This window comes from Anabrus simplex, chromosome 2 (genome assembly GCF_040414725.1).
Source record: "Anabrus simplex isolate iqAnaSimp1 chromosome 2, ASM4041472v1, whole genome shotgun sequence".
In the NCBI taxonomy this organism is placed as follows: Eukaryota; Metazoa; Arthropoda; class Insecta; order Orthoptera; family Tettigoniidae; genus Anabrus; species Anabrus simplex.
Window position 1 is genome coordinate 1,195,475,043 of NC_090266.1, and position 15,900 is coordinate 1,195,490,942.

Here is a 15,900-nt window from a genome sequence, read left to right on the forward strand (position 1 = left end):
GCGCGAAAGGTGGCAACACTGTTGTTACTTATCGATACTGCCATCACTGTGGTAGGAGAAATGTGTAGTGACAACTTGCAGGTGCGTGCAGTTGTTGGATTATATCTTTGTTGGGGCACGGACTGGTGTAGTGTGTTTGTCCAGCTGTAGAATGGAGGCATGCATAGAAGAGCAAAGAAGTGTGGTTCGTTTCCTGATGGCTGAGGGTAATGGAGTACGCGAAACTCATCATCGTATGTGTGTTGTGTATGGTGAACACTTCATGTCCATGACGAGTGTGCACGAGTGGCACAAGAGATTCTGAGAAGGACGCACATCACTGCAACCATGCGCGAAGGCTACGCTTCAGTGATTTGGTTGGGAAACACTTCAACATCCTCCGTACAGTCCGGATCCTTCACCTTGTTATTTTCACATTTTTTTTGCGACCTGAAGAAAGACATTCATGGACGCCTGTTTCATTCAGACGAGGAAGTGTAAGAATGGCTGCAGTTGTGGATCCGTCAGCGGTCTACCTCTTCTACAAAACTGGAATTGATCGTTTCGTCTCCCAGAGGGATAAATGTACTAACGATTTTGGTAATTACTTTTGGATAAAACCATTCCATGGTCACGTTTTAGTGGGTGTTCGATTTTCATTTGACTGCCCCTTATACTTAGTCCCACTCTTATTTTCCATTGGTGTGAATAACTGATCTTCAATTTTTTGCTTATAGACACCTCCAGCAAGCTATCGAAGGAAGGTTGACCACTATGGCAGTCTGCCCCGTCAACTAGCTGGCAGCGGTAGCTCTGTGCAGCCCTTTGATGGTGGTCCAGGCAGCGCGAAGAAGGGTGTGGTGTTCGGTAAAGGACTTTCTTCCTTCCTCCCATTCCAACAGGCGAGCCGGCGAGTTGGGGGAGACAAGAGTTACTCAACTCCAAATCTAGGTGATACTGGGGCACTCTCTGCATGGCTCGCCTGAATTGAGCAATGCAAAATAACCAAGGCTGCTCGTGCATGCTTTGACATAACTCTATTAGTGCCCTGCATTTTTGAAAGATCATTGCTGCATTGCATCTAATGATTTAGTTTCATAACGTACTTGATGTCTCAATGATCTTAAAGTGAAATAGCATCAGTATATTCACGTAAAAGCCTTCTAACTAGTCACATAGTCTTTTTAATACAAATTAAATATCAGTTGAAAAGGTGCATACATTGCATGTTTGGTAATAAGCATTATGAAAGTTAATAACTTAAAGAAGAAAAATCTAGTCATATGTGTAAAATAGTGCTACTCAGTTGCCTTGATTTGAGGTTTGATCACTGCTAATCCCCCAATTACCGTAGAATAAATTTTGTTTTTACTATTTCTCTCCAATTTACTTCCTTGAGTTCAGGAGAATGTTCTGTAGGTAGTTGAATCTCTAGCCAGTTCAAGTAACAATTTTTAAATGAATGATATTGAATGTAAAGATGAAAATAAATAGCCGTTTTTTCATTTTTCTTACAGATATTATGATCAAAGATTATTAACCATAAGGTTTATTATACTATGAAGATTCTTCTTTCTTAACTTCGGTGGTCGTTCACTCACAGTTGTTGAAATGAGAACCTTAACCATACTTTAACTAGTAACATGTTTTACCAATCAATATGCCAGTTGGCTACTCAGTACAGATCATATAACTGTAAGCTTACGTTAAGGAGATGGTGGACTCAAACCCCACTGGTGGCAGGTCTGAGGATGGTTTTCTATGGTTCATTATTTTCATAGCAGGCAGTACCTTAATTGAATCCATGCCCATATAATTTTCCAGTCCTGGCCCTCTTCTCTTCCCCAGTTGCCAAAAATCTTCAGAAGTTAGTGGGATGTAAAACACATCACAAAAACGGATTTCCAATGATGAGTGCCTCTGGTGCACATCAATACTGAATAATATCTAATTTTATTTACTTAGATAAGTCTCTCTTATTCTTGTGACCATTTGTTATTGATTTAAAGGCAGTTTATTTGCTATGCATGGATAAAAATTCACAGAGGTAGAATAATATATTAATTTAACAAAATACTATTACAATTCTTTAATGGATAGCAGATTTCTAAGTACAGGTTTCAAAAATATGGCAGAAAATGTCATCATGTTTGTTGTTGTTGTTTAAATTCCATTAGTAAAATGTCCAAATTATTTTAATTATGTGCGGTTGCGCTCCTGGCAATTTTAGCAAGAGTTGGGAGGAGTGTGCTCGCGCTCCTTGGCAATCGACGGGTTAAAATGCATTTGGGCAAAGGTCTGCTTTAATAGCTTTGTTCCATGAGACGACTAGAAACCAAGGTTTGAGCAACCCAGGCCATTGTGATTTTTGATGCCTGTCCTGTATTTAAGCTGGCCCCGTGGTGTAGGGGTAGCATGCCTGCCTCTCGCCCGGAGGCCCCGGCTTCGATTCCCGGCCAGGTCAGGGATTTTTCTCGCAACCTGAGGGCTGGTTCGAGGTCCACTCAGCCTACGTGATTAGAATTGAGGAGCTATCTGACGGCGAGATGGCGCCCCCCGTCTCGAAAGCCGAGAGGATGCGTCGTGCTGACCACACAGCCCCTCGTAATCTGCAGGCCTTCGGGCCGAGCAGCAGTCGCTGGGCAGGCCAAAGCCCTTTCAAGGGTGTTAAGTGCCATGGGGTTTGGGTCCTATGTTTAATATTTTCTTGATGGTTTCATTCTCTCTCGTTGCAAAGTATGCACCAAACCTATCCTGCCAGCAGTTCCTTGTATAGAATTATACAATTCATTGTAGACACTGTGTGTGTTTACAGACATTCTGTGTCTTAATAATATAATTGGTTTTACATCCCACTAACTTCTTTTACAGTTTTCAGATAATTCTGTACCTTAAATTACTATGTTGTACAAATATGTTGATATATATACTGTTTGTACAGATTAAACAGATATTTTTGTGACATAAGGTTCACTTGGTGCCAAATCCTCATTTTAGTATGCTGAATGAAAAATCTCTGTTTTTTTTCTTTTCTCTATTGTACAAGAATATCTTAGAGCGAGGAAGTGTTGAAATGATCAAAAATGTTGTAAATTAATAACTCTCCACAAAATCTTCAAAATCAAAGGAAACACAAAAGTACAAGGACAATCTCCACATCTTCAAACACATTGGCTTTCTCCTCATGAATCCCCATTTTTCTACATTAATTTCTTCTCAGCACCTGACAAAATCATTTCTGCTTCCCAACATCATCAGGAGGGCAGGCTCCGACTCTCTTTTGATGAGACTATCTTAGATTTTCAATCTTGATGTGGTAAATGTAAGATAAGAAGAAAGCTAGGTAAACAGAGGAAGCGGGAGGAGAAACTAAAATAAATACAGGTGATAAAACACTAGGAACACGCAGCAAACACTAAAGGAGAAAAGGAATCTGATGAGTCGATATAATTTATGGAAAGGAGTAATCAAGTGCAGAGCAAGTCATACATAGAAAGACATGAGCATAGAAAGAAAATTACAAAATGCTAAAAATCGCCTCCCTACTACAGAGGTTAATTTAAACCACATTCAGTGTGACCTTCTGATCAGATTCTGCTGATAGCTTTACAGGATTGTTGAGTTGAAAAAGTATTGAATACCTTTGGGACTTGAACCTGAATGCTCCACTAATCATGAAACCCATCTTGTGCATTAACTACTCTCCTTTAATAGCTGTCTCGCCCCTAGACATACCTCAAGCTCAGTTCTGTGTGGAATATTCACAAATTACTGTATACAGGTAAATAAGGCCTGCCATCGAATAACCCCCACACCAATTCTAGGAAGGTTGTTCTGAAAATGAGTTTTGTAATATAATTTGTATAGTTTGTTAAATATTTGTACTAAAATCTGTAAATACTGCAGTACAATAAATATGTCCGGCCTACATTAACAATTTGCAAGAATAAATGCAGATTTTTTTGGCACAGACTAACAGGCCCATGAGAATTCACAATTTTTTCTTCAGAATTGGCTGGGAGAAGTTGTGCAGTGTTAGTTTTCCTATGAAAACTGAAGTTATTTCATTCAAAAACTCGTGTGAGCGAATCATGGCTAGCCTTGCAGCTTTTTAACTCTCTTGCTATTGCTGTAGCTTTCAAATGACACATTTCACTCATGACTACACATCCAAACTGACTCTTTTCAGTGACATATTTGCATATCCTGTTTTTGATATCTGGAGACTTCACTTTTTTCTGCAAATTTGCCTTTGTCTGTCCAAGGCAAGCTTTAAATTAGATTACATTTATTTTTCTGGGAAGGTTCCATCTAACCAGATTACGAGATACAGTATATAATAATGAAAATGAAAATCCACAGCCTGTTTCCAGTCATTCGATCGGGTCAGGAATGGAATGAATGAAGCCCCATCTAGCGGCGAGTATAGGAAATGTGCTACCGGGTGAGTTGGCCGTGCGCATAGAGGCGCATGGCTGTGAGCTTGCATCCGGGAGATAGTAGGTTCGAATCCCACTATCGGCCGCCCTGAAGATGTTTTTCCGTGGTTTCCCATTTTCACACCAGGCAAATGCTGGGGCTGTACCTAAATTAAGGCCACGCCCGCTTCCTTCCAACTCCTAGGCCTTTCCTATCCCATCGTCGCCATAAGACCTATCTGTGTCGGTGCAACGTAAAGCCCCTAGCAAAAAAAAAAAAAAAAAAGGAAATGTGCTGGCTGTCGAAGCCTGTCGCACTCCTCTGGGGCAATGATTAATGAATGATTAATGAAATGAAATTATATTGGAGAGTGTTGCTGGAATGAAAGATGGCTGGGAAAACTGGAGTACCCAGAGAAAAACCTGTCCTGCCTCCAGAAATAAAAATTACTTACAGCTGTTAACTTAATGGAATACCAATACAGAAAATGATAGTAATGAAGTGATGGGCGATGATGATGAGGAGATGATAATCTTTATGCAGTAAAAACTCTTCAAAAAAATATTGAAGTATACAACTGGTTACATTTCTTCCAGCCACGTACTGCAACTCTCATCCACATTGTACTTCTTCCTGCTGCACAATTACCAATTTGCTGTGCCTCTTGAATAATGTGAAGCTTTTCTTTAGCCATGAATGACCTATAATAAGAACTCCTACCAGCCATCCTAAACATGTGATACTACTTAAATTGACACCAAACAAATGACATGATATGTACCCAGCACGCTTCTTACCTTACAGAGCAGATGGAAAGATACCAACATCCAGATTTCTGTGTGCCAGGGGCACTGTCAATCATGATGCAAATACGGTAGTACCCGCACCCCAACGTTTTGCTGCAAAATTTTTAAAAAAGAAAAACGTTGATTATTTGCATATACATGGTATTTATAAAGCCAAGAACTCTTTAAGACTACATGGTCCACAACAATATTTGCCAAATTTCTATCGTTAGAACTTATTGATAAAAGTATTATAACTTATTGAAAAGCATTCCAATCAAAGATTATTGTAAGCCAGTGTATAGAATGCACTAATTTTATTCATGGGTACATAACACAGTTGCTTTGACTAGGAAACAAAATGTTACTCTTTGTTTGTTCATAGTTTTATGAGTTGTCTAAAAGCAAATGTTTCATTATATGCTAATAGAACATTTCATAACGTTTGGATATATGCTGTGTAAAGGAGACAAACTTCAGGGAAACTTCAGATGACATGAACCCAAAAGATTAATCTGGGCCATGACAGCCTCAGTCTAAAGGGAATATTTCATTGTTTGCATGGTGAATGAAAATTTACATAAGTAATGTTTTTGATCATATGCTATGGATGAGAGGTACCTAACTACCTCTTAATCAGATAATGACGGGAGCTACTTTGTTTAGCATGAATGGTGGAAAACATCATAATCCTTTTTGTTCCTGCTAAATTATACAGCTAAACAAAAAGCATGTTGAGCATGGCCAACAGCATATCATAATTGATAATTATGATTGAATGGAACTAGTAAAAATGAATGTAGAAGATAGTGCACAGTATTCAGAAGTAGTTTACTTGAACAGAACATGTGAATGTGTAACAGCTGATAGCAGGCATGACTTAATGATTGGTATAATTTTTATAATACACTTTTAATTACAAATTTTCCCTCATTGATTTACTCCTTGAAATTATTTTTCACTGTTTAAGAAAATAAGCATCAGCTTTAGATAAGGGAATCTGTAAGGTATCAGGTATATGTGGATTATAGTACCAGTGTGGGTACTTTGATATTGATACCTCTCATCCTCTTACAAATTTGGTTAAATGTTTGATCATAACAGGAAAAAGGGCAAGGAAAACTTTTCATGTGTTTGTGCTGTCCCCAAGAATCCTGTCACTCACACATCATACATAACACTACCTTCTACCACACTTACATGCAGTTTCTAATACATGGCAGACACTGGCCACCATCATTGGAGGCTCCAGGCTTTTAACAGCTGCACAGAATATTTTTATTACCGTAAAATGGGTAAGCTTTGCATCACTTTTTGTAGTTTGTAAGAAGAAACACTTTTTCAGAGATGTTACAACACTGGAAAATTCATAAAACTCTTTAAAGGTGGTTTGTGGATTAGTAGGAATGCACATGTGTATAGTTTCTTACAGGTTGCTTTACGTCGCGCCGACACAGATAGGTCTTATGGCGACGATGAGACAGGAACAGTCTAGGAGTGGGAAGGAAATGGCCGTGGCCGTGATTAAGGTACAGCCCCAGCATTTGCCTGGTGTGAGAATGGGAAACCACGGAAAACCATCTTCAGGGCTGCCGACAGTGGGGTTTGAACCCACTATCTCCCGAATACTGGATACTGGCCACCCTTAAGCGATTGCAACTATCGAACTCGGTTATGTTTAGTTTAATGACCTAAACATTTTTAATAAGTTTTATTCTGATCTAAATACTGATGCTAAGTAATCGATATGAACTGCTAACTTTGTATCATTGCTTATATCTCCATATGTTTAAATCAGTAATGTGACAGATCCGAAGTTACAGTATGGAATGGCCAATTAATTATATGGAAAGAAATAAAGGGCATCACTTTATGGCTAATAATATAAGGTTCAACATGGGAAACAACAAACTTTAAAGAAAGAAAGAAAGAAAGGAAGAAAGAAAGAAAGAAAGAAGGAAGAATAATTGTAATGGAATTAAATACTGCAATTATAATCCAAATCTTACAACAATCTAATTGACAAAATACAATTCACAACAGCAAGCACTGTGTACACAGTTGCCCTAACTAGCTTCAATTTTACAATTTCCTTTCAAGTTCAGTAATTCAAAAAAATCCCTGTTTATCACATCTCTTTGTGGGGTCTGTTCCTCCACTAACGTCCTTCCATTCATAGAATTGTTTAACACTTTCATGGACTACTCCAATTTTGAGTAGGTTATGGTCACAAGAATGAACACATGAAAACAGTGTAAAGAAAATGGCAGGAATATCTATGAAAGTACTTAAAGGCATGCCTTGAAGTTCCATCGCTGGACGATGCCAAAACTACTTAACTTCACTTAGCTTTCTGTCCAGCAGATAGGGTAAATCTCTTTTCACCTTTGATGCAAAGTAACCCCTGAAGATGCAGAGTATACCCATTTTTGGTACCATTATTTCCTCTATCAGAGGTGAAGGAAGCATGAAACCTGAACTGTAAGCCAGAATTGTGCTTCTTTTTTTGCCTTTCAAACCATGAACACTGATAATGATACAGGATGACTGATGAAGAACTTGACTTGGTGAAGTGTAGAGGTAACATATTGTTCAACATTGGGGAAGTTTACATGATTTGGATCAACATGGTTTTGTTATCCACCTTCGTAGTGTAATGGTTAGCACTGTTAGCTGTCATTGCCAGAAGCCCAGGTTCAATTCCCAGTACTGCCAGAAATGTAGGTCTGGCAGGAGGGCTGGTATGTGGTTAAAAATGTTCATGCAGCTCACTTACATTGGGGGTGTGTCTGAAAAAACTGCACCACCTCGAGACCAGGACACATATTTACATTGATTGTTTTGCAACGGTGAGTAGCTCTTAAATCTGTGGACAGAGGGCTAAACAACATAGTACAAGGGCTTTCTGAAACTAGTTATAAGTAAGGATGCATGTTTGGGTGGGAATTATATCATTGCCTGTTCTGCATGTTGAGGGAGTAATATAGTACTAATGTAGTGCATACAGCACGTACCAAATGAGGCATGTTATACTACCACTTAAAATATCTCCTAAATGATTGTTACTTCCACATAGTGGATGAGAGAGGGTATTACAAACTTATTTTATGTTATCATTGTGAAGTTAAGTTTTTCTAAAATCATTGTGATCCAACTGCTTTCACCTAGAGGAAAAAAAAAAAAGTATCTTCATAGAGCAGAGTGAATATTCAGTTCCACTCTCATGTTAGTATATACAACAGGGGAAAGAATATGAGTGCTCTTGTTGTGACTAATATTGGCAGTGCTCTTGATTTTATAAAGTAAATTCACCAATCCTCATTTTGGAGTGTTGTCAGAGAACTTCCTCCCACCATGCATAGGTAGAGTTCTCAAAATGATCTATTTAAATATTAAGAAAGCTATGAAATTGGGAAGCAAATTTTACAGGCATTTTTAAATATCTAACATAGGTATTTTTCAGATCAACCTCAAATATTTCACATCAATCTTATACACCTGGTATTTATAAATCATTTAACCCTTAGCCCTCATTTTTCTGGGAACATGCCTGCCACTCTAGGTCCATTTAAATATCTTCACCATCTACAGAAAATTTACCTACAGTTTTCCAACAGAATATAATACAGTAGGATATATTATTCAAGAACAACGTAAAGCATTTTAGACATTGGTATTTACCAAGATTCACACTTCTTGCATGACCAGAGGAAACTCTCCACAGGGCCTGTTATCGAAGAGAAAATAACTCTTGAAGCATTCCAAAGAGTTGTCAGCAGATGGCAGGACCAATTTGGGTGGTTGTAACCAAACAACGGAGTTATAGCCGAAAAGGTTCATTGTTGGTTGTGCCCCGGCGTAGGGTCTATGTGAGAAAATTCTGACGTCGGGGCAGCCCTGCCTTGTGAGTGCTAAGGGTTGAAGTTGAAAATCTCGGGTAACAAGATTTTTCATATCTGTTCAACAAAATGATGTGGTGAGTCATATGACCTTTGTTTAAAATCAGAGAGTTTGTTACATGCAAAGCGCTACTCATTTGATTGAATATTTTAGTAATTTTTTAAATTACTTTAGGGACCAGTTAAAATGTTTATGCACACACACACAGGATGTGGTCCATGCTTTACTGGTTGGACAATGCAGCTGTAACAGGAACAATTTTAATGTTTCTAGGAACAAGTAAGCTTCATAAAATATACTTTCATTTTGTAAATAGACCAAGATCATTATACAAAGTAAATTTGCTGTGACATTCATTTCATGATATTGTTTAACATCTCTGCATTTATATTTTTCTAATACATAAAAGATTTATTCTAAATGCAAAGGTGTTATCTCTGTAAGTTGAAACAGTAACAGATTTCAGGGTGCTGGATTTTTATAAAGTTTCATTGTAGTGTTTGACAGCACAGTGGAAGTAGTACACTCTTGTGCATGAGATTAAACATCTATGTCCTACCCACACTGTCAGACACCTGTAGCCAATTATAATGTATCGGTAATTAAACATGAATGGTTTTGTCGCCTTAAGACCTACCTGTATCGGTGCGATGTAAAGCAAATTGAAAAAAAAAAAAAAAGTTACACTTGAAATGTAAACCTTGAATGATGATATGACTTTAAACATTTGTACTCAAAACTTGAAGAAAATATTTCAGTATTCTATTGTCCTTCATTTTTATATTTCCTAGAATTAAAGGCATCATTCTACTGTAAAGAAATAGAACTATGATGAAAGTCTGCTATTTTTAAAATTAATTCTCACAAATTCTGAGCACGTTGAACTAGTGAACCTTCCTTACATTGTCGGAACACAACTTAATAAACACCTTCATTTAGGAGATAATCAAGGTGGTAAGGTAATGAATCTTAACTGTTAACATGCTAGGAGATAATTTGCTTTTTGGCATGGATGAATCTGGTAGTTATGATCTTCAATTTGGTAGTGTGTAGCATTGAAGAATAATACTAGAAATGAATGAGTGAAGTAGCTTCCTGGATATCTATTGTCTCCCCTATTACACTGCTGAAACACACTGTTACGTGCTCAAATGACAGTCAGTCCTGTCATAGCCCCCTTCGGTAATTTTTGGAAGGGATTAGGGAATCAGGCCAGGAACCTCCCAGCCGACATCTCCTTGTATTGTGCTTTCGTCTGGTTTCCCTATAGCATGACCTTCAAAGATTCCTCGGCCTTTGCAACTACCGTTGATTTGTCAGGGGATTTGCCTGTACTGGGGGAGTTGGCCGTGCGGTTAGGGGCGCGCGGCTGTGAGCTTGCACCCGGGAGCTGGTGGGTTCGAATCCCACTGTCAGCAGCCCTGAAGATGGTTTTCTGTGGTTTCCCATTTTCACACCAGGCAAATGCTGGTGCTGTACCTTAATTTTTTTGGTTGCTATTTTGCTTTATGTTGCACTGACACAGATAGGTCTTATGGCGATGATGGGATAGGAAAGGCGTAGGAATGGAAAGGAAGCAGCCGTGGCCATAATTAAGGTACAGTCCCAGCATTTGCCTGTGGTGAAAAAAGGGGTGGGGGTGGGATTTGCCAACACTGACGAGCTGTTACATCTCCTTATGGAGAATGACCAGCGGTTCATCTGGACGGAGGAATGTCAGAAATCTTTCGACCACCTGAAGCACACACTGTGTACAGCACAGGATTTGGTAAATCCCAGAGCTGGGGTGAAATTCATTCTCGACACTTGCGAATTTGGCATTGGGGGTGTCCTGTCGCAAGTCATGGACAACAAAGTGAGGATAGTGGCATACTTCAATAAGACCCTATCTATGCCGGAAAAAAATTATTGCATCAGCAAGAAGGAGCTGCTGGCCATTGTGGAGACCATCAAGCATATACGTAAGTATCTGTATGGCCAAGAATTCCTCATCAGAATGGACCATGCAACACTAAAATGGCTCCTAAATTTCATCAACCTGAAAGGACAGCTCACCCGATGGCTGGAGAGACTGCAGCAGTACAACTGTGTGATTCAACACCGCAAGCGTCACCTACATTCCAACACCGATGCTCTTTCCCGAAGGAATTGTCCAGAAGACTGCAAGTTCTGCTCCAAGAGAGAAGGTGAACACAAATTTTCCTCCCGGAGGACCACCGTGGGGAAACTGGAGTTGCGACGCCTGGATGAAAGCGCAGAGGGATGACGAGAGCTGGCTGAAACTAAAAAAAATTTGTTGTTAGACAAAAACTTTATCTGCTTGCATGTCCTTCCCCTGAAGATGCTAAGCAGGATAACAAATCATTCTCCACTTAATATTACGAAGAATTCTCATTGACAGGGGAAAGAATTTGGAGAGAATTGTTGTTTTTTCATCCAAAATGACTCCTTGTACTGTAAACTATGTTGCTTTTTAGGACAGGAAAAACCATCTACTTGGAAGGAAGGAGTGCAAGATTGGGAGTGGTTATCCAAAAGTATTGTCTGACATGAAACTAGTTTTGTACATTTGAATGCATGTGGTGTTCGTAATTCCTGGCATAATAATATCACAGTTGACTTCATTAAGGCTCTATCTAAGCAGGGAAGAAATTACTGTGTCACCTGGAAAGAGCTGTTGGTCGCTGTGAATACCATAGGGTATTTCCATAAGTACCTGTATGGCCAGGAATTCCTCACCAGGAGCACAGGGATGACAAGGGTGTTGGACTGCTGGCTGAAACTAAAAAGTTCTTTGATTGACAGAAATCTTATCAGCCAGCATATCCTTTCCCTGACGATGCTAAGCAAGATAAATTCTCCACTTAATATTATGAAGAATTCAGACTGAGATGGAAAAGAATTTCCAGTGAATGGCTGTGTTTTTTATCCCAGAATGACTCGTACTGTAAACTATGCTGGTTTTTGGGGCAAGATAAATCAACATCTACTTGGAGGGAAAGGGTGCAAGGGTGGTTATCCGGAAGTATTGTTGAACATGAAACCGGTCGGTTGGTCGGTCGGTTAATAAACCTCCTTTCTTGACATATTATATGACTACACCCTTTCTTAAAATTTGTAGCCACTGATAGGTCATTGAATGCATAACATTATTAAAATATGGTTAAGAATTAAATACCATTACTGATGACTGTGGAAATACACTGGTTCAAATGTAGGAGCTGAAAGATTGTGAAAGCCACTTTTTGGTTCCCATAGATAGACACTGCATGAGTTAAAGGTATTGTGTATAATTTCCTTTGTATGAATTCTAAAATTTGTTGTTTCTTCAATTTCAGCCGAAACAGAACGAGTTGTAATTGATGATGCTCCTGTGGAAGATGAGGAGGAGGATGTAGCTGCTACAAGTTTATCTCCGCAACACAGTCCTTCTCTACAGCTGCAAAAAAACAAAGGAATCAAGAAGATTTTTGGCAGGTAATTCTTGATGGGCGATCAGTGATTTCATTTCCCTTTCTTTGTATCATTATTGCAAATAGTAAATTTATTGATTGACGGAGGGACAGATGTGAGTGACTGTTATTGCACTTGTAACGGATATGATCTTTAGTTTAATACAAAATTTAATGCTGAATTATAATACCAAAATCAATGACAATTTTGAGGAGTTAATGCTTGTTTCCCACTCACTAGGTAATAAGGAACTACTGTAGCTCCCAAATCTGTTCCCATACCATTTGAACTGCAGTACTTTAGAGAATGTGGAAAGTTATTTCATAGTACTTAACAATAGTGTAATTTCATTTGTCAAATGTTACATAACCACCACAATAATTTTGTACATAGAAAGAAAGGAACATGAATAGGAGCACATAAAAGGATAAACACATTAGCAGGTCAGCATCAAATGGAGCAATTGAGAGAAGAGACAATGATAAACACGAAAAAGAAAAAAGAAAAAAAAAAAAACCGCCAAGGACAACCTTCACATCTTTGTACTCTGTCGTCTTAACTAAAATATGCTCCTTTCTCATCAGTCCTGGTTCCTTTACATTATAATTGGTGGACTAAGTTTTAATATTATACATTTTTGCTTGAAGAAAGAAATTCTCTGAGAGGAATACTGATTCCATTTCATTAGCATCCTCTGTACACTCTCCTGAAAGGAACATTTGCCATTAACTTCTCCTTCTTCTTCTTCTTCTTCTTCTTCTTCTTCTTCTTCTTTTATGACCACAGAGGATCACTTTAGTCAGTCCGTCGTTCAGGTCTCTTTGAAGGGATTGTTCGGGCTTTGCGGTCCTCCCAGTACTTCTTCAGACGCTCCGATCTTCGTGCCCTTTCCTCAGTTGAAAATGTGCGTGTTGTTGGTTTGTTTTGTGTAAGGGTAAAGCGGAGGTTTGTATTCTTGAGTTTTGTATTCAGTTTTATCTTATTTTTGATGTCTTCTGTTGTAAGGCCTATTTCCTTCAGATCCTCTCTTACTTCTCTGATCCATTTACATCCTGTTGTGGTATTTTTTGAGACGAGATTGTGTTGTACTAGTTGTTTCAGAAGTCTCGAGTCCTGCATCCTCATGATATGTCCAAAGAATCCCAGTCTCCTCTTACGCATAGTATCTGTAATGGGTTCTAGCTCTTTGTACACGACTTTGTTAGGTATTAACCGCCACTGTCCATCTTTCTGATATTTTTTGCCATTAACTATTGAAAAGGAATATGCATAAAGTACTGTGAATACTCATTGTTACAGGGAATGTATTGAACCACTTCTAACTCTTCCTGTCTCTTTCTACCACAGTAAACATATTACATTGTAGTGGATGAAATACAAAATGGAACAGTAAGGAAAGTAGTGTGTAGTTCTAGGAAATCTATTCTGTATTGGCAGAGTTTTAGAAGCTGTTGGTAGAATGCTTATGATGTGTTCTTGAACAAGACAATAATTTCTTCTTTTCCAGAATGAAACGCAGTGGTTCTGGAAACCTGGACGATCTACTTGGAGAGGGGGACTTCCGCCGTGGAGGAGTGCGTGCGACGGCAAGTGCACGACTTGGCTGGGGTTCCACTCCAGCACCGGCACCAAAGTTAGTAAAGTACTTTTCTCATTAATTATTTGTAAGCTCAGAGAATGTTTACTCAGAAATAATGAATTTCAATGGACCTACAGGTATTAATATAAAGCTATCAACTGCATTACTTTTTCAGAAGGAACAAACTTAATATAATACTAGCTCTCATAATTATTGTGAACTTGTTTCCACCAAAAACATTGAGAATTGTTGTCTGTAAAAATGGCATAGCTTACAAGGGGAACTTTCAGACCTCTCGACAATAATCATCACAGAACTTTCTGGGGTGAACAAGCAAGAGACCAAACGAACTGGTGTGAATTTCAGATTTTACAAACATCCATAACTTCTAAAACAAGACTGATGAAAGTACGGCACGCAAGTGTAATATTTGTGGTCATAACATGGCAAACATGCTATACCTGAGGGAATACCTGGCAGATATCCTGCCTTGTGTACATCAGTGATTGTTGCATTAGCAGTCTAAATGGGCTTGTTAAATACTGTATGTTGAATACACCAAGAATCGGATGTACAATAGTGGTCTGCACGAAGATAATTCCAGGAAACAATTTTTTATTTATTAAGGTGTTGAACACAGAAGTTTAACACAATGCGGATGGGTCCCGAGAAAACTTGTGTTTGCCCAGCCGAGCATTGCGGATGGGTCCCGAGTTATCTCATGTTAGCTCCCTTTGGGTTATACCAGAACTATTTGAAGGTCGGTGATAGAACTCTATTGTGGATGGTTTTGCACAATCTATAGTCACATTTCTTTTTGATTATTCATTTTATAGCTTTTCTTTGGATTTCCTGACAACATGTTTACATAGTTAGAGAGCCATGCAGTCAGCAAGATGGCAGCACACAGAGATCAGGCATGTTTTAGACAGGGATGAAATTATTCGTGAATTATATGATGATACAGGTTCAGAATATCCAAATGATGGTGAATATTTAGAGTTTGATGATGAAATATCTTCTAGCGGAAATGTTTCAAGTGATGATAAGGAATACAGCCTTATCTTCATGACGTGGAACTGTAGTGGTACAAAATGAATCTGATAATTGTGTTAAGAGTGTAAATAGTGTAAATAATATAAATAATTTATTGTTTTCTGACAACTGGGTTGTGCGTAATAGTGCATGTAACCTAGAAGATTTTGAAGGTATTCCTGCTGTAAGGGTATAGCCTAATGAACCTAAAAACATAGGTCAAGTAGCAGGACTTCTATTTGGCGAGGATATTTTTGGGTATATAGCTGAGCCGACAAACGTATACTATCAGCAGAATTCACAATCACATTCTTATAACGTATCCCCTAAAACATTGAAATGGACTAATGTCACTAGCAGGGAAATTAAATTTTTTAAATTTGTGTACATTGATGGGGACAGGTGAAGAAGTCATGTCTGAAAGATTACTGATCAAACCAATCCCCTAATATTTCTGCTAATCAGATTATCACACCAAAAAAAGAGTACTAGGACTATTCAGGAAGGCCTCCAGGAAAGAACACAGTAGTGCTTCAAAAGTTAGTCAAGTTCTGTCAGCTTATTTGTACCCATGCACTCCACTTTGGAGATAGTTAGAAAGTGGCTGGAAACGGGGTTTGTGCATGGTCTGAAGGACCCTGGTCTGCAGTGTGTTAACATTCAGATGATTTTTTTTTTTTTCATTACCAATGACAAGTTGACACAATATACAATTTTATACATATATATACATGATAAAAATGTGATTTG

General features: G+C 38.5%; 1 protein-coding gene across 1 annotated transcript in view; it reads left to right on the top strand.

Moving 5' to 3' along the window:
- Window positions 1-15,900, top strand: part of Liprin-beta (liprin-beta) — a 154,472-nt gene that overhangs the window by 79,573 nt on the left and 58,999 nt on the right. Inside the window, exons 7-9 of the mRNA XM_068226107.1 lie at window positions 717-930; window positions 12,422-12,560; window positions 14,044-14,169. Of these exons, the coding sequence (XP_068082208.1) occupies window positions 717-930; window positions 12,422-12,560; window positions 14,044-14,169 (479 nt within the window). The remainder of the gene's footprint in view (window positions 1-716; window positions 931-12,421; window positions 12,561-14,043; window positions 14,170-15,900) is intronic.